This window comes from Zootoca vivipara, chromosome 5 (assembly GCF_965207765.1).
Source record: "Zootoca vivipara chromosome 5, rZooViv2.hap1.1, whole genome shotgun sequence".
Taxonomy (NCBI): domain Eukaryota; kingdom Metazoa; phylum Chordata; class Lepidosauria; order Squamata; family Lacertidae; genus Zootoca; species Zootoca vivipara.
In genome coordinates, this window is record NC_142588.1 from 25,548,957 (window position 1) to 25,569,679 (window position 20,723).

Consider the following 20,723-nt stretch of genomic DNA (forward strand, 5'->3'; position numbering starts at 1 on the left):
TTTTGGCTTCTGTATTTGTAAATATAAAAATTAAAATACTCTCATTTGATATGTTGGCAATATTTCTTCCTAGTAATTTCTCCAAAGGCTCACAATAACCCTGGCCTCACTAAATCACAGCTGGCAAGATTACTACATGAACAACTTACGGAAGGTAGAATTATATAACAATAACATTCTTGAAAGCAATTGCCTTATAATAGTTTATTTGCTAGGAAAGAGGAAACAAAGGACTCACAAAGTGAATACTTTCCAACAACGAATAAGTATTAAATATATACATACACTTACTTTAATCATGGAGTTAAGCACCTAATTAAGCAGAAAATGCAATTGCATTTTTAAATAGACTATCCCAAACTTCAGGCTCACACATTGTCCTCTCACTGCTCTTACCCTCAAAAAGGCATTATAATTTTTTAAACACACAAACTATGAACTCTGATTCAGAGAAAGCAATTCCTTATGAATTATGCATCAGAGATACATATGGAAGTTTCCATGGTCAGGTGGTAGGAGAAGGCTGTTGAAGAAAGAGATAAAACAAGAAAAAAAAGTATTCTGGGCCACTTCTCTTTCAGAAAGTGATAGAAAGACAGACAGTTTCTGGATCAGAATGGTTTGATTGTGGAATTTATGTGAATAAGGAAACTAATGATGTAATGCTACCCTGTGGAACTCATAATTCTTTATGCTCTAGTAACAGTAAGGAAGCTCATTATATTTATATTGTTCCTTGTAGAGGCTAAATCCTGTGTGATTCTTGCAGTGCCTGTTAGTCTCAACCTGAATTTTATTTATGTTTTAAGTTATGTTCTTTGCATAGTGAGATGAATAACCCAGATCTTATTGGAAGCTAAACTATAGCAGATTGGAAACAGCACTGATTGCAGTGAATACAGGATGGGATGGAAATTGCTGCCTCTCAGCCACACCCTCATTCATTATACATGGAAGTGGAACATTCATAGGTGATGGTGCCAATCAGGTGATGAGTGTGGAGAGGTCTACAGGATGGAAATGACGTGTGACACATACACCCCAACTGCTGCTGCCTAAGTCACTGTGGTAGGAGTAAAAAGCCAGGGAGGTGTCTGTCCTCCAGGACTGGTTGGGCTGTTAGGCAAAGAGAAGTGACCTCCACAGGCAGCTGATTTTTCGTATCATAAAAGGGAAACAAATTATTAGTTGTTTGATTGTTACTGCATTTTTCCTTCCAGGCTGGGAGAGACGTTCTTGGGGATTTTCTGCCTCAGGTTCCAAACTAATTTAACAGATGCATCTTAGTTAGCTGAAAACATCAACCTGGAGCAACACAATGACTTGGGCCAGCCCTAGAATTCTTAAATTCTAGTTAGAGCAATGATTCAAAGCACTGATTGGTAATACCTTGCACATACTCAAGGCATAACATTCTAAAGGAGACCATTACTGTCAGCAGACATGCCTATACAATTGTGGTGAAAGCCACAATGTAGTAAGCAAAATACTTTTCTTCCTAGAATTTGCCTTTGTTGTTTTATTTGCAGTTATAGTAGGTGTGGCAATGATGCTATTCTTCCTCCTTACTTTCATTCTGGGCACCATCCTAATTTCCCAAAGATCACAACAACTTTCTGAAGACTTGAAGAACCTTTACTGCCATGGCAAGGTGGCTGCCTTGCATTGAATGGTATTTATTTCTGCGATGCCCTTTTAAAAATGAGGTACAGCTTATCAAATGTGAGTTTCCTTCAGCCTTCAAAAGGTGATTAAATAACTTCTCCTGTCTTGATTTTTATATCATGCACCAGTTTATATATCCACATGGGATTTTGTTTATAATTTTATTACAAAGAAATGTCACCAATTTGACAGCTTCCCAAGCTCTGACAATTGAAACCCAGGGTTTATTCCCCTTTCTGTTCAGTTCTTAGGACGGATTCTTTACAATTGTCTAGGTATGGTGCAATGCTAGACTATAGTTCATATAACTAATTCATTTCAAATTGTTCTAAATTGCAGTGCGATTTTCATTAATACTGCTCTCAGTTTTAGAAGAGAAATAAAGGATTTATTGCCCTCTGTCATATTTCTCATTCCAATAAAAGTGATACAGTGAGGAGAAAAACAAATAACAACTGCCGATTCAGAACAGGAAAGTCCAGCCTCTGAGGCTGACATTACCATCTGCCCTGATCACTGGCGGTGAGGGGGAGGGGGGTTGAATTGCTATAAATGAAGTGGATTTTGTACGTTCTTGATGGGTTTGTGGAAGCCAGACATATGGGTCTGTGTCCAATGTTCTCTGGTCGGATAAGGGCTCTTGTGGTAGCAGACATGTGCTTGAATGTTCAACAGAGCAGTCCAATGCAACAGTTGATCTCATAAAGTTACCAGAAATCTGCTTATGCATTCTCTTGTGCAACAATGCTCCACTGGCACAAAACAATTCACTAGTGGGATGAGTATATCATTAAGTGACTTAAACATAGCACTACATTGGGTGCAACCCTTGATGCTGTTTCAAGACCATGCAAAATGTACACTTGGAGATATTTAGAGGACCTCTTCACAAAAGCAAGCATCACTTCCTCTCTGTTAATTGCCTTCTTCAGTACATTTTTGGGCTTTTCCTTATGTTATATGGTATATAGGTAGATTGTACAATGATTATCACCTTCATCTGTGTTACTTGTATGATGCTGAACTTAGTTGTTCTCACTATAATTTGGAGGCTTTTATTGTCTCACAGAGTGCATTATAGAAATTGAACTCAAAGAAGAGAAAAAACTCTTCAGAGAAATTATTCAGTTGTAAAATCAGCAAAAAGTTGCATTTTCTTTTAGCACTCCAGTTTGTTTTCTAAAAACCTGCCCCACTTCCCCAATTAAACATCATATTCTGATTTCTATTCCCCAGTCAGTCTCAACAGTCAACAGTCTCAATCTATATAGCACTAGCTATTTCCTAACAACTGCTACTATTAGGCTAGTGCCCAGGCTTGACTCAACTGGGATGAATTTAAAACACTACAGGGAAGCAATTCAGAATCAAGAAAACTACTGGGGAAAGATCGTGTTGCTGCTGACCTAATTTAGCTGACTTTATTTCAGAATGGGTAAGGAAAAACAGTCTTACAGCTCAATCCTATACTATCCTAAGAGCAAGTCTCACTCTTCTCAATGCGCTGAGGTTCAAGTTAGTATAATGCAGCATTACCAACAGTGCAAGCATAACAACTTCCTAAGTGGTAAATGTATTAAGACAATACAGCCAACATATAATCTTCTGGCATCTTACAAATCAACATTATCATGTAAATTGAATGACTGGGATCACTCAGTTAAAGCTTCAATGTATGTAAAGTAAGCATATTGACTAGAACAGAAGTAACTGGTAAAATAAACTTCTAAGCATGTTTACTCAGAAGTAAGTCCCAATGGAATTTACTCCCTAGTAAGGTTGATTATAATTGCAGCTAGGGGGAGAATTCAGTTTGCATTTAAAGGCTACTTCACACTTTCCAAAACAGTACAGGGACAGAAACACAAGCATCCTTCAAAATTCACAATTCTACACACTTTTGAAATGCAGTTCCCCAGCCAAGTAATGAGTATAAAAAATTGCACATTTGGAGAAATATGAACTAAAATGTTGATTAATTTTCATGAGAATTCATTACTACTTATTAATTTACATACCACTTAAAACCCTTTCTTTACACACCTGCGAGAAGCAAAGCTATAGGGAACCAGGCAGAGGGCCTTCTCGGTAGTGGCGCCCACCCTGTGGAATGCCCTCCCATCAGATGTCAAAGAGATAAACAACTACCTGACATTTAGAAAACATCTGAAGGCAGCCCTGTTTAGGGAAGTTTTTAATGTGTGACATGTTAGTGTATTTCAAATCTTTGTTGGAAGCCGCCCAGAGTGGCTGGGGAAACCCAGACGGATGGGCAGGGTACAAATAATAATTTATTATTATTATTATTATTGTTATTGTTATTGTTATTGTTATTGTTATTATTATGTACCCTACACACACACACACACATATATAACTTGTGGACATCCAAAGAAACAATGTTGGAAGATTCAGGACAGATAAAACAAAGTACTTCTTTATGCAGTCCATAAACAACGGAACTTGCTCTGACAGAAGACAGTGATGCTCACCTTGAATGGCTTTAAAAGAATATTAGAAAAATGGACAGAGGAGAGGGCTACTGGCCATGATGACTATACTCTGCTTCCACAGTTGGAGGCAGCAATGCTTCTGAATACTAGTTGCTGGAAACCATAGCAGAGAGTGCTCTTGTGCCTGAATCCTGTTTGCTGGTTTCCCACAGGTTGGCCACTGTGAGAACAGGATGCTAGACTAAATAGCCCACTGGAATGAACCAGCAGGCTCTTCTTATGTTTAACTAAATTTATGTGGGATGCATAATCAATTTTGAATATAAAGTATCTCTTCTGGAGTGAAAAATGTCAAGTAAGCTCACCCGTCTGCCCATCTTTGCAAACAACTAACAGGCTTCACTTTCACTGTCTGGTGGCTTGTATTCTTTGACTGCTTAAAAGTTACTTAGAGAACAGTTGAGGACATAGGCATTTAATTCACTTAAAAGGTCTGCAATTGAAATTAGTGGGGATGCTACATGGTCCAGGCTGCTCAAAGGATGTAAATAAAGTTATATAATCCTCCCCGAGTCCTGGGAACAGGAAAGGATACACATCCAATTAGATAACATACATTAAAAAGAAGTACAACCATCAGTTCTGGCACAGACTAGGTCTCTGCACAACAGAGGTAAAAGACTGTATAGATTAGGGAGTGAATCTTTGTCCACTGATTCTACAATCATTTAAAACTAATGGACTCAGCATGACCTTTGCGGTAGAATGTAATATGCAATAAAATTATGGGGCCTGTGTTGGCCTCTGGAAATTTGATAGATAGGCACTATTGTGAAAATATGAGAAGGAAGAACTATGACACATTATTATAATCTGACTGGGTCTCCAAATAAAATTACAGCAGAAAGCCCATCTCACTCATCCCAAAGATATACATGTATGTATGTATGTATGTGTGCTTTGAAAATGTAGCTTACAATTTAGGAATGGAGGATGAAATAGGGACTAAGTATTATGAAGCTTCAGCTATAAATACTTCCATCTTAAAGGGAAAATGTTCGGCTTATAAAGGAAGAGTGGCATACCAAGGTCTGGATGAATAACACAGGGAAACATTTTGTCAAATTTTCACTAGAAAATAGTACCTCTTTAATGATGTAATATACTATGAAGTCATAATGCTGTTTGCTAGTAATATAAGGGATGGTGAAACTTCTCTTTTCTTGTACCCATTTCTGCCATGTTTCTGTGTGACCTTTCAGAGTTGCAAGCTCTAAAGCAGGCATAGGCAACCTTGACTCTCCAGATGTTTTGGAACTACAACTCCCATGATCCCTGACCACTGGCCCTGTTAGCTAGGGATCATGGGAATTGTAGTTCCAAAACACCTGGAGACCCAATGTTGCCTATGCCTGCTCTAAAAGATCCAGAGTAGTAGATGTGATACAAGGATGGCCCACTATACTGAAGTGTGAGTATAAATTCCTGGTGCCCTGAAGATCCCAGGTAATGGCTGTATTTGAATTCATACTTTGGAGCTCTATGCAAATATGACTGAATGGACAATGAAATGTTTTTGCATCCTTATAGCAGTTAATGCAGCAGGTAGAAGGGGAGTGAAAGGGTTAATTGAATAAACACTTTGGAGTATTCACTCAATCATTCCAAAAGTTGACCAGAAATTGTTTATGTATGCCCCTACGGCAGCTAGAATTTTATTAGCCCAAAAGTGGAAGCAGCAAGAATTACTGACGGTAGAATAGGCATCCCCAAACTGCGGCCCTCCAGATGTTTTGGCCTACAACTCCCATGATCCCTAGCTAACAGGACCAGTGGTCAGGGAAGATGGGAATTGTAGTCCAAAACATCTGGAGGGCTGGATTTTGGGGGTGCCTGCGGTAGACGAATGGCAGACAAAGATGATGGAATATGCGGAATTGGCAATGCTGACAGGGAGAACCTATAACCAGAGCGACCAAATGTTCCAGGGAGAATGGAGTAAATTTGTTCAATACATAGACAATCATTGTAAACATATAAAGACACTAGCTGGACTGCGATAAAGCTCACAATGTTTAAAAGAAGAAATGTTTTACTTGTGTTTTAAGTTTTAAATAATTTAAGATGAATATAGACAAAAAATTGGGAAAGAAGTACGACAAGGTTGTATATTGTCTCCCTGCTTATTTAACTTATATGCAGAATTCATCATGCGAAAGGCTGGACTAGATGAAACCCAAGCCGCAATTAAGATTGCCGGAAGAAATATAAACAATCTCAGGTATGTGCGCACACACACCAAGTCAAGGTGCACAGATCCCAAGGCCACTTTGACACTTGAGGCAGAAAATCCCCACAAGTACATCTCCTCCACCCCCATGGCAGAAAAAAAATGCAAAAACCATACATTAAATAGACATACGCTACTGTTTCATTACTCCCCAATTCAGTTACAAGAGACAGCCACCCAACTATGCCAAATAGCAGGGCTTATGCACTGCTGATAAGAGATACCCAGTTCAATATTTTATTCCCTGGGATCCTGAGGAGCGAGATGAACCCTGAAGAATGACAACTCTCACATTTACAAAATTTAAACATCTTTCCAAAAGGGAAACATGAGGAACTAGAGACAGTAGTTTACTAAGAATAGGGAACAGGAAATATGATACCATACAGGACAGCTGTATGCATCAGAAACAGAAAATTGCAGCTACCATATGTGGAATAGAGGCAGATTTCACCAAACTTCCAAACATAATTCCTGGGATTCCTTGGAGAATCCCCGATTACTTTGCAATATAAATATGCCCTAAATTAATGACAAACCTATTTCTAAGTAATCTCTCATCTTGACTAGAGATTTCCTCTGATGCACATAAGGGGATAAGTTTGCTCTATGAAAATACTTGTTATTGATGTAGGGCCTACAATTTGTCCTCCGTTAGTGATGGACAAAAGTGTTTTCAACAGTGAATAAACCAATAAAAATTATGTCAGAAAAAGTGATTAACTAATGTAATGTATTGCAGATTTAATATGTTAGGCATGAATGCCACGGAATACTACTGTGTATTAAAAAATTGAAATGACTACATGCTCAGTAAAACTTTTTTTTCAGAGGTAGGCAAGCTTTATGGAGGCAACAGAAAAGGCAGACATGCTTTGTTAAGGGAGGTAATTTAATTCCATTTATTGTCATGGAGCTTTCCTTGCCCTGGTTGACAAATGATTTTCAGTACAAGGGAAAAACAAAATTGACTAGGCTCTTTGCAGTGCAATCCTATACATTCCTACTCAAAGGTAAGCCCCATTTAGCTCCATGCATCATCACAGCATCAAAAGGCTGTAATCCTGTTTACCCTCACTTGGGAGTTAAGTCCAATGATCACAAAGGGCCTTACTTCTGAGGAAACATGCACAGGATTGGGCAGAATGACTGTCAAATTCAGAAACTGAAACAGAAAATATTTTCTTCTCTAAACTCGGCAGGATTAAGGGACAAATATATACAGGATTTATCTATAAACCTATTAAATCACCACTCAGCCTTGTAGGTGAAACCTCTGCCCTGCCTCTGAGGACACATCTTTTCTTATCCACAGTCATTCAGTTGAGCCTTTCTCTAACTTTAATGGGGAGCTGTATTTCACAGCAAATTTGTGACTCTTCAGATCAATGGTTATGGATGATTTGCAATTCAAGGGCTATTAAAGCAAGCTTTTCCTTTAAAATAAATCAGTGTGCTTGGACTCGGATGTTGAGCCTACAAATATAAGCATGAAGTTTGCACTATGTTAATTGGCATATTTATACATCTAAAGATACTCAGGAATTTGAATCTTCTGTGTAGAACACAGCACAATGGACCAAAATCAAACCAGATGTTAGCAATACAAACTATGATAAGTAAGCAACACCAAATGGTGACACATTTATTTCATACACTGCTTGACTGCTAAAAAGAAAACCCTCAAACTGTTTGCAAAAGATAAAACAATAAAATCAAACACCTAATAACCACTTCCAATGGCTTCATGTAGATATTAAGGAGCAGTGGAGATAACCAGTCCCCAGCAGCACCCCTGTCCTGAACCCCTTGCCTACCTGGCGGCAAGTCAGTATGCCAAGTTCCCAGTCCAGGCCCAATCCACATGTCCAAAGTCAAAAACCAAAGAACAGTCCCACAGAGATCCTGCAGGACCCAAGCTGAGATCCTTCCACAGGGGCAAATGAACAGACACAGCACCTCAGCTCTGATTCCCTTTTGTACTTTGCCTGCTGATTGCAGCATCTGGGCTTGACGAGGCAGGTGACCCTCACCTGCTCCAAGCCTACTCCAGTTGAGGAGTCACAACCTTTCTTCCAGAGCTAATGAGTCCCACCTGGCCACCTAGGGAGCTGGGCTGTGGGCCCTTGCCTGCCTCTGCCTCCCATTCCCTCGTCATCCTCCACCCCCCTGTGAGTACTTCCTACACCAACCTCTCCTTTCCCATCCCCAGCTTGCCCCAGTGTGTCCCAGTCCTGGCTACACCCCTCGCCGGGATCCTCTTCTTCCTCCTCGTAGTTCTGCCAGTTCATGACAATCCTATAACATAGCTGCCAGGGGGCTGAAAGGCACTCTTCCAATGCTACTCAGTCCCAAAGGTGGGATTGAAACCACTGTAATATTCTTTACTCTCTCCTCAGGGATACGGGCCACTTATGAGGCTAGGCTGACCCATCTAGATGGAACTATGGAGTCCCAGGGGGTGGTGAGGCAGCAATGCTTCTCTTCTCACCTTCAAGGTATGGCCTGGGAAAGGGGGTAAGCTGGATAGCCATGCCTGTTTTCCACAGGCAGGCTGTGTTGCCCAATGGTCACAGTTGTAGTTCAAGTTAGTTCTCCCTTTATAGATAACTCCCTCTGCTGATCTCATTATGTTCACTGAATAAAAGTGGCCCAGTTCAACCCCAGCCTGTGTGTTTGTCTCTTTATTCAGTCGTCAGAGCACAAATTGTTCCCTAATCTTTAACTGCTGTATTTTCTGACAGGCAGTAAAATTTAAAAAGGGCCTTCTAACAGTAGATTATGTTACATTTTCAGATACTGCACAGTTGAAGAATGCCCTTCCTTTCCCATGTTGTTGCTCTTCTCTCAAAATAAATGATAGTGCCAGGCATGACAAATGCCATGTAGTGGAAGGCTGAGAATGGTCAATGAGTTCATATACATGCTCCCACATTTCAGCTTCAGTGGATGACACTGGGATCTAATTATTGGAATGGGAGAAAAAGTATTCCTATCCACTTTGTCCACACTATCTATCTATCTATCTATCTATCTATCTATCTATCTATCTATCTATCTATCTATCATCTATCATCTATCTATCTCATCTCTATCAAGTATGGCCCCCTCACCTTTTTTTTCTAAACTAAGAACCCAAACCCTTTCTTCATAGGGGAGTTGCCCCTGTCTTGTGAACATTTGGTTATACATTTTTTGCAGATTTACAATATCCTTTTTGAGATGGGGGACCAGAACTTTACACAGAATATTCAGCTGTAGAATAGCATTACAATATTGGCAGTTTTATTTTCACTGCCATTTGTAATGATCCCCCAACATCAAGTTTGGTGTTTAGTTGCTGTCTTTGCAGCTACTGCATTTCATGATATGGAAAGGGACAGGAAAAGAAAACTGCCAATATTGTGCTGCCATTATGCAACTCTATAGTGCAATAACACTTGGAGCACCAGGCACTATTCTTGATTAGTAAAAACCACCACTGGGGCCCTCAACCCAGATAGGGGCCATGGTACTCAGGGAGCTCTTATTAAAACCTTTCATTCTACAGCTTTCCCCAGCACTACTATTGGCCCCTAAGGGACAATTTTCAGAGTGGTTGCAATAAACTTGAGGCAATGATCTGGCTGAATAGGGTAACCACCTGTGAGGCAGAAGGTGCTGATGTAACAGCAAAATGTAGGCAGTCTTGGAAAAGAAATGGATTCAATGATGCACATTTGGACAACTGCTTCTAAATATTTGATTAGTTTCTGCATGGAAAAACTAGCTGTATCATTGCTTGCTGGATCTAGCTTTTTAGAGCCAGTTGTATTTTGCTTTCAGTATGCTTTCCCTTGGGTGGGGTATCTTTTAGGTCATGAACCATTTACAATAATGTTGTTTCTTATGAATTTTAGTTGAATAATTTAAGGGTGCTAGATTCAGATGTTAAAAACTCAGTGTGTAACACACTAGTGAAGAGTGCCTTTTTTTTGCAACCAAAAGCCTATTATTTATGGCTGCCTTTTGCTATATATGGATTGAGACTCTGGTACATTACTGTCATAGATGTGCAATGGAACAGCAGTCAGTGCCAATTCAAAGTGACTTTGAACCAAGTTATAATGAGGAAGGGTTGAAGTTTACACAAAAGCTGAGCTTTTTCTATCATTTCCAGTCATTCCATTCAAGAAATAATGAGAAAACTGTGTTGTGCCACAAGATTTCTCACCTATTCCTTCCTGGGGAGTGTCACAGAAGAATGAATGAGGAACAGGGAGAAAGAGAAGCAACTGGGAATGCTTCAGGAATTAGTTTTTTGTTAATTCTGATATGAGCTGTTCGGATCCACACCTCCCAAACTAATGTCTGGACTGGAATACAGTCATGCTTTGGATTTCACACTTTTCCAAATCTAAGCATTTCTTTGCGCAAAAGGTATTCAAATTGAATATTTCTATAAAAAACACACAGGAATGTGTATTTTGGGAGAATATGCATATTTGAATACAAAATTCATGCAATAGGAATCGTGCTCTTTTGCCCTATGTGACCCAAACACAGGTGGTAGCAGAAGAAACAAAGGTCTAGGATGGGTTCCGCAGGACTACAAGCCTACTTTGCAGGGTTGGCTAGGGAACCACTCTAATGTCACAATACTCATGCACTCCGGCAGCTTGATTCTATGCTTCACTGCACTAAGGCACCAGTAGCAGGCCATAACATCTACCCTAAGCAACCCAGCTATGGAACTTCACTGTGCAGAAGCAGGCAATAGCACCACACTCCAAAAGCACTTGCTAAATTGACATGTCAAGCATCCAAAGCATTACTTCATTGGAGCTGTAACAGAGACACTTCTTTCCATTACAATAGCTAGGTTTATACAAAGAAGAGCATGCCCGACACCTCAGAATGTAGAAATCTGGGTGTCATAAGGAGGAAAACTAAGCTCTGGCAGGACAGAAGTTAAATAAATTTGGGCTGTTATCTTCATATAGATGGACCTTACCCTTAAAAAAACCCAAAACTTCAGTTGCTGGTGTTTGGCTTTTCTCTACAAAAATTCAATGCAAATCAAAACCTAGGATAGAATGGATACATACCAGCATTTGTAAGATACTGCACATTTCGCATCACTCCTTCAGTGTAGGCCCCAGCCTCGTAACCGTCCATCTCACCAGAAACAATATGTGCCACTCTAGCCGCACGCCCTCGGATGGCACCAGCTGCACGATCTAAATCATCGGCATCCTGTTCTCTTAGGGCAATGATGCATTTGTTGACATCCTCAAGGATATGACTTTCTGTGTGAAAGAGAAACATCAAAACATGATTATATAGACCAAGCTATCACTGATGATATATGAAATTAATCAAACCAGTCCACTGGCATGTAAGTTAACATTTAACTTAAGTCAGTGCAGGCTGGTCCAAACAGCCTTTAGCTATCTCTACATAAAATGTTCATGAACACCTGAAGCATCACACTTTTTTCATCCTTTCTCACACCTTTTTGAGGGGGCATGTCTTTTAAAGCTTCCTCCCATTCATTTCAATAATTTTTTTGTTTGTTTCATTACAATTTTACCTGAATTGTCTCCCCTTCTCTCAGCAGTTCTGTGAAGCAGTTTAGGCTAAAATAAAGTAAATGGCCCTGGTAATCTAGTCAGCTTCACATCTGAGTGAAGGCTTGAGTCTGGATACCCCCCCCCCCCATTTGAGATTAGCTTCACATGCCTCTTGACTTTTTAAGGTTAGCTCATGACATGATGGTATCTGAGGCAGAAAGATAATGCACATCCCCCCCCTGCCCTGGTTAAACAAAAACAGAATAATAGCTGACAACATTAATGGCATCCAACAATCATCTCTATTTATGCTCTATCTCTTCAGACCAAAATGTCAAACTTCATCCCACATACTAAACTTACAACCTCCAACAGAGACTATAGATCATTTTTCTTGCATCAAGCCATTGCCATGTAAATTACAAATATTAAATTTCAACGTTCAAATAATAGGATGAGAAAATCATGTTGATGCCCAACTTGCTCTAAAGCACATCTAATCTCTGGCAAGGAAAGCAGAGCAAAGCAACAGGACCCCCTGGAAAAGTGACCCCTTAATACAAGGGAAGACCAAGGAAAATTGCATTGGGCCACCAAGATCTCATGGGGTGGGGCAATCCTTGACTCTTCCCCATTGTTACTGAACTGGGGCTGGGGATCATGTGGGTCTCATACAATGTCAGTGTGAAAGTGCTTGTTGTATCTTCCCCACGATACAAAGATAAATTTCTACAACAGCCAAAAATGGAGAGGAAAGGGGTTAAGTCTTTACTAAAATGAGTGTTTATTAATAAGGAAATTGCCAGAACCAAGGGACCTATTTGACTTATTTTAGGAGTGCAGCTAATCACTACAGTGGTGCCTCGCTAGACGAATTTAATTCGTTCCACGGGTCTATTCTTATAACGAAAAATTCGTCTAGCGAATCCCATAGGAATGCATTGATTTTTTTTTGCCCATAGGAACGCATTAATTGAATTTCAATGCATTCCTATGGGAAACCGCGATTTGCTAGACGAATTTTTCGTAAAATGAATTCGTCTAGCGAGGCAACCTCCACTAGAAAAATCCTTTCTTTAAGCGAAAATTTTGTCTTACAGGGCGTTCATTAAGCGAGGCACCACTGTACTTTGGTTCACAGACTTGAATCTATCCTCCCAGAGATGAGAAAAACAGTAAGAAATATTGGATAAGAATATAAAGACAATATATTCTACATAGAAAGAGCATAAGAAAGCAAAGGGCTTATTGTGGTGATTCTGTAATCATTAACATTCATATAGCACTTCTGAAGCATGTCATATACATTTCCCTCAGCAATCTTTACAAGGAAGGTCTATGGTGCAGAAAGAGGGCTGAAGATGAGATTTGAACTAGGTACCTAGTAAGGCTACCTGGCTCAGATTTACTCAGATCTGATGGGAGGCTTCACTTAACAATTAAGTAGCAACATTTTGCACTGGCTGCATCTTCAAGGGCGTCCCTACATAGATTCATGCATTCCTTCAATCTGGAAGTTAAGCCTTCCAAACTTTATGCCTTAACTGAACCACTTGAACAGCAGAAACCTCTCTATTCATATTCAGAATTTGGTGAGAAAGAACGGAACACTTACCTGAATCAGTCTTGGGTTGTGGGCATCCCCTAGTCACTGTTCTCAGGCATGGCCCGCAGGTGCTAGGGGGGGTGCCATTTGGCCTGATGGACACATCGGGGTGAACGTTGGCCAATGGGGCCACAATGTGCCTGTAGGGCTCTTACACCTAAGGTCCACACAACGGGGAGGGAGGAATCTTAAGAAACCTTGCAGCATGCACACAGTGTGCGGCTGTTAACTTGCCCATGTGATGGGGGTAATTTTTATTAATGAACACCTGCCCAGACTTAATTTGATTTGGTTACATTGGTTGAATCTGACTACTTAAAATTTGTTTTGCAGATCCACAAGTTGTTATATTTAATAAATACAACCTATTTATCCACATTTGGCCGTCTTGACTCTTCTTCCTGGTGTGCTGGCAATTGGATATATGTGCAAATCATGAGGGGTTTCTTAAAGTTGTCCAAGCACTTGGTAAACTACTACATGCACCTGACAATCTTACTGACAATTAGAGGGGGAAGACCAAAAATGATAGCTAAACAACTTTTTCAAGGTCACTTGAAGTGACACCTTAAAAGTAAAGATGAAGTTTTGCATCTCTCCTGATAATGTTGTTACAAGTTTTCCATCAATAGCTAGAGGGCCCCAGTTAATTCACCAGCTTTTATAGGATGACTAAATTCACTTTGAAACAAATAGATGAACACTTAAATTTTAGGCTCCCCCCCTGCTCCATTAGCGTTATATGACTGCAGACATCTCTGCAATGTTTTTACTTCTTGTGCAATGTGAATAACAGAGTGAACATCACATCGGATTATGCATTGCTAAGTGCTATCCATTTCAGAGATGCCAATAAAATATTGTCAGAGGATAATGGCCATCTGCTGCTCCTACATAATTGCTCAGGTGAAGACACTGGTTTTGTGGAAATATTCTATTGTTACTGCTTTATATTTGCAATACCAAACCCTGACACAAATGTGATCTCTGCCCGTGGCAGTGAAATTTGTCCTCTGTGTCTTTGTTGGATAGCAAGTGCAGACTGACATTACGGTTGCAATTCACAAGTCATTTAAAGCAGCAGACTTGCACTTAATCCAGGTTTGGGGCCAAGCTACACATTACACTTAACTGAATGTAGTGTACCAGATGACTTTCAGTCTTTTTTGCTTTAATAGTTGCTTCAGGAGGGGTCAGGGAGACCAGGGAAACAGTAAGGAAGGGGCACTGCACTGGTTTCCTGTTCTAACTGATCCACTAAGTGATCACCCACAGATTTAATCATTACAGTATACAATATGGAGAGCAGGAGTACAGAGACTGATAATGTTTTGGATTCAGACTGGACCATTGGTACCCATATATGAATCTACATCTCAAGATGCAGAGAACCTGCAAGCAGCATAGTGCTCTGTTGACCATCAGATAATGATGCTCAGAGACTCAATATTTACGGTATACTTGAGCTGGGCCAATCAAGAGCATTCTACCAATTGTAGGGAATGATGCTACATGGCTTTATTCCCCTTTGAACCTGGATGTTTTTGTGAGGCTGGAGCACACATAGTCCAAGGTAGCTCACCAAGCTAGGTGTCAGCTAGAATCCCTGGCAGATACAGAATTTTTTAAGGTGGTACCTGCTGAAAAGTGAGGAGTGAAAATGCTTGTTAGAGCAACATTTGAAATTATGATGGTAAAATAAAATATATTTGTTGCTAAACTGGCAAAAGTATGCCAGCAAAAAAATTAAGGCGTTGTGTTGTTAATATATAGTCTGAAGCTCAAGATGTAAACAAGAGACATCTGAGGGAAATAAGAAGAGACCAGCTGGCTCATCAGTATATTCTTCAGTATATTCTTTGTGCTAACCCTCTCCTGTCACAGCATATAATCAAACTTTCTTGAGGAAATTCAGTATCATTGCCTGGGAGGACATCCCTTGCTTTTAAGTACCTCGGGATGAGAAAGAGATTCACATCTGGTCTGATTTTTCTGTTCTGTTAATTTTTGTTTTGATCTCCTTCCACTCATCTTTATAAAGACCGAGCATAATAATTCTGAGTTGCCATCATGAATTCTCATTTCATTGCCTATCTTTTAGGTTATAAGTCAATTTGGCTTATGCAACAAGGCTGGCTGTAGACGAAAAACATCTATTAGTTGATTAATCTAGAGAGAGAGTCAATAAAAGTGAGTTGGCTGCACTCCATTCCAATCCACTATGAATCAGCTGGAATGTAAGTAGCAATCATTTAAATCAACATTTTCCTACCTCATCAATATTTTTATATTGCATTTTAATAATGGTTCAGAGAAAGAGAGAGGATTTTAGCATTCAACAATATGCCATGAATTACTGTTCAGTGAGTTCCAGACTTGTACTGCAATCCGATTGTTCAAGGGACCTCCTCATGTGTTTACTGAATGCAGGAGGAGGAAGCAGCATCACACCTGCTGGCGGTGCCCCAACAGCAATATTCTAGCTGGTAACACCCCCTGGGTGGCCTATTATAAAGTCTTTCCACAGCTACCATTTAAAGTTATATGGTTCCTAGGTTTTTGGGATATTTTGGCATGCTGCCACACAACATTATAATTGAGCTACTGCTACAGAATAATGTACTGGAAAAAACTGTTTTTTCCTCTCCTATGTGTATGGGTGTGAGAGAGAAAGAACCAGAATCGATCCTCAACATGTTCACTTGTGTGGCATGTGTGCAAGCATCTGTTCCAGTTTCTGGGTGGAAGGGATGTGGTTAGTGGGTGAGGCTTGGGAGATGTCTGTTTTGCACAGCTACCCTCTGATACCTCGCAGGAAAACCAAAATGCTTGTTTACAAAAGCTATTGTACTACCAACCTTACTATATGCTTGTGAAACATGGACCACTTATAAATGCCTTCTCCAACTCCTCAAAAGATTCCATCAACGGTGTCTCTGAAAATTTTTACACATCACTTGGGAAGACAGGCGAACTAATATCAGTGTACTGGAAGAAGCAAAGATCACCAGTGTTGAAGCAATGATACTTCAACATCAACTTCGTTGGACTGGTCATGTTTTGCGGATGCCTGATGATCGTCTTCCAAAGCAACTACTCTATTCCGAACTTAAAAATGGAAAGTGTAATGCTGGTGGTCAACAAAAGAGGTTTAAAGACTGTCTGAAGGCAAATCTAAAAAAAAAAAAGTAGTATAAACACTGACAACTGGGAAACACTGGCCTGCAAGCGTTCCAGTTGGAGAACAGCCTTTACCAAAGATGTCATGGGCTTTGAAGACACTCGAACTCAAGACGCAAGGAAGAAACATGCTAAGAGGAAGGCACACTTAGCAAATCTACACCGTGATCAACTCCCGCCTGGAAACCAATGTCTCCACTGTGGAAGGACGTGTGGATCCAGAATTGGCCTCCACGGTCACTTACGGATTCATTGTTAAAACCATGTTTATGGAAGACAATCTTACTTGGCTACGAGTGATCGCCAAAGAAGAAGAAGACCCTCTGATAGGTTTGCCTGAGGAAACAGCTGTTCGAGACAATGGTACTGAGTCAAAATATTTCCCATGACAGCAATCATTAGTTGCAGAAGAAAATCCATTGCAATAGTCAGGTTCACCATAGGTCAAGCAATCACATGGTTCCTCTTCTAATCTATACTCCCGCAAGGTTAGAATTTAAGAGTACTAGACGTTAAAACCAAAATAAAAGACTATGATTGTGTGCATGTTCATTATTCCAACATTTACTGGCTGGAGGAACATGAGGGTATGTAAGAGGTGTGACTATAGCCATGGAACCTTTCTCAGTTTGGGCACAACACAGACATTAATATGGAAAGGAAAACCCCAGACTCACTCCAAAGGTGCAGATAATCAGCTACAAATTCAATCTTAAGAATGCTGAATCAGCACTATAAAAAGGTAAATGTGGAAAGGCCCTCACCTGGGTTAAAAACCTGTCAAACCTATGAATACAGATAGTGCTGTATCTAAACAGATCATCACCAACATCATACCAGTATATATGCTGTATATGAATACAGTGTAAGACTCTATGATCCATGTGGGTAGGACCAATGGCAATTTTCACATAATGCAAGGCAGCTGTCACCAGTTAAGCCATGGGTATACTATCTGTGGCCCTGGGGACACATCTTGGCCTAATTTCACATAGGTGGCAAGAAGGGTTAAAACAAAGGGAGGGAGGAATGAGCAAGTAAGTGAGTGAGCTCTACCCACTTTGTAGCCCTGGTCTTACTCACTTTCAGTCCAGTCCCACTCACAGGAAAGGACCCCTGCTCAGTGTGGTAGAGCACCTGCTTTGCATTCCAAAGCTCCCTGGTTCGATGCCCAACATCTCCAGGTGGGACTCTTTGAGTGCTACTGCAAGTCACTGTATATATTACTGATCTAGATAGATCAATGGTCTGACTTGCTTAGCATATGGCAGTTTCCTATGTTCCACAGGCATGTGGCCCATGAGGAATACCCACAAGGGAGCATGCCTACCAACAGAAAAAGGGTTCCCTACCCTTGACTGAAACCATTTACTTAAAACTATATGGGAAAGAGTTCAAAATGACAGGAGTGTAATTGACGAGAGTTCAAACCTTAACCTTTCCACAGTTTTAGCAAAACAAAAAACAAAAAAAAGCATGTGTTCAAGCTGCAGAAGGATTTTATGAGTGGAGCTTTTGAAGGAAGGAAGGAAGGAAGGAAGGAAGGAAGATTTGAAGGAAAGAAAGCATGCATTTTAGTTTTATTTTACTGTACTCAGAAAGTAAAAAGGAAAAAAAAAAAGCAAATACCACTAAAACATCTATCTTGTTTATTTAGACAGTGGAAGATTGAGCCTCTTATAATTTACATACAGATTGTCTGTGCAGAATAATCCTCCTGCTCCTTCACTCTCCTTGGAAAGAGGGCATGCAGGGATATGAACTAGCAACTCTTAAAAACATGTCAGTGAATTCTTTCCACTCTGTTCCTCCCAGACTGAGACACCAAGGGTACAGTATGAAACTCAGAATGGGGCAAGAATCCCTGGATCTATCATCATTTGCTTACAATATCCTGGGGATCCTTAGCTTATCCAAGAGCAATTATACTCTACCATTTTGTTGCTATTCAGTTGTGTCTTAGAATAATTAGGGTAACCTCATTAATGTCCTGTGTGGTTTGCTATTAAGCTCACCAGTGGGGAGCTTAGAAAAAGTACCTCTTAGTCAATGATTGGCTTGTGCATATATAAAATATATACATATCCAGATGCTTTGTTTAGTCCAAAAGGTTTGTTGTAGGGGGGGGGACATAACAAAGTTTTAAAGACAAAAACAAAATGCAATATCCTTTTGCATTCAATCAGGGAATAAGTGCTCAGGAGCCCAATGCAGAGACATGTATTATTGAAAAACAGGCCACATTTTATTTGTAGCCCATGGCTGGTAGGGAGTGAGGGCAAGATTAGGAGACCAGAAACCCATAAAACCATGGCCGTGTAACAACACAGAAATGTGACCCAATGCTATGAGAATGCTCTCCACAATGACTAGTAAGGTGGAGGGCAAAATTCCTTCCCATCTATGTCATAGCAATGGTGCCCAGCCAAGCGAGAGAGGGTGAGTATCTGTCACTGACACTAGGGCTCTCCAAAGTTGTCAAGTTCATGTTACGTTTCCTGTGTGGCCTAGAGAGCTAAAGTCTTCTCTCTGGCTCCCACGAGGTGCAATGAGCCCACATCATACAGAAGACTGTAATGCCACATTGGCTCCTTCCCACCAACCTGATTTTCTTGCTAGTTGTGTTCATGGCTGTCTGCTTTTTTTCTTGATGTACAAATGCTCAGTAGCTTTAATAAACAAGACTGTCATCTACCCCCCACTCTCTGCACACTGTGCACCTAGAATAATGATGCATTATAATGTTGCAGCCAGTGTAGCATTGTGAGAAAACAAGAGGGCATGGCTTGCCAAAGGCTGAGGCTGCTCCCATGCACTTAAAGAAGCTGGGGATTTTTCTGGAAGGAGAAAGATTAAAGAAAGAAGCTGCAGCCATTTCCGGGTAAAAACCTTACTCTCAAAACTGCTATGTTTTAAACCCAATCAAGGTTTACAAATGTGTGTATAGGAGTGTTTTAAAACACATAGACAGTGTATGGAATCTATGATGCTATGAGAATCACTATTGTAACACATGGGATATGGGAAACAATTGTACAACATTTATTATGGGCAGCTTCCCTAAATTACTACCAGTACTTAAAACAGCAAATCAAACTTAATAAATAAAATGAATAAAGTGTGAATAAAAAATGACACCGGTGTATAATATAACTCCCTTGGTTGTTTAAAAGTTGTTGTTGTTTTTTAGTTTTTTTTTTAAGTGAACATAAAGGTAAATCAAATAAATGCATCTTGCATTATGGTGGAAAAACCGTGTCAACTACCGCGTTTCTCCGAAAATAAGCCATACCCCGGAAATAAGCCATAGTGATACTTAATACCACCATACTTAATCACCATACTTAATAATAAAAGACATCCCCTGAAAATAAGCCACCGTGGTTTTTTTGAGGAAAAATAAATATAAGACGGTGTCTTATTTTTGGAGAAACACGGTACATGATCATTAGGCCACAAAGTGAACACCCATATTCAGTTAGATTTGTCCCCCATAGTGGGAACATTTGATTTATTAAGGAACCTCATCTCACTATGGAATGGCTAGGATGACATTTCCTTTTCTGTATCTTTTTATTTCTTTTTATTTTCTTTTATTTGAAATAAGAATTTGCTCCCATTCAAACTGCACTGAGATCTCAAAGAGGAGTGGGGAAAATAATCTGTGAATATTTTTTATTTAATATGGCCAGTGTTCTATGGGAGGCTGATTGATTGCCTAAGGAGAAGGCTCACTCACCACGTGCTTCCTTAACAGCGAACAGCGCATCCAGAAAGGTCAGCATTACCTGGCATGTGGTCATTCTCTCTTAAGATTCCACAGTTCAAAGAAAATTACAGGCAAACCCCCCCCTTGAGTTGGCAATAACTGACTTTATGTGTAATTAGTTTGCAAAGGAATTGAAAAATTGTGTCCCAGAGTTCTTTGCTTTGATCTAGCAAACACAGCTCTGGCTTGTATATGTAGTATCTGAGCT

General features: G+C 40.0%; 1 protein-coding gene across 1 annotated transcript in view; it reads right to left on the reverse strand.

Annotated features, from left to right (window-relative positions):
- The window catches only part of CTNNA3 (catenin alpha 3), a 544,761-nt gene that overhangs the window by 124,357 nt on the left and 399,681 nt on the right, over positions 1–20,723 (reverse strand). Inside the window, exon 12 of the mRNA XM_035137674.3 lies at positions 11,496–11,696. Within this exon, the coding sequence (XP_034993565.3) occupies positions 11,496–11,696 (201 nt within the window). The remainder of the gene's footprint in view (positions 1–11,495; positions 11,697–20,723) is intronic.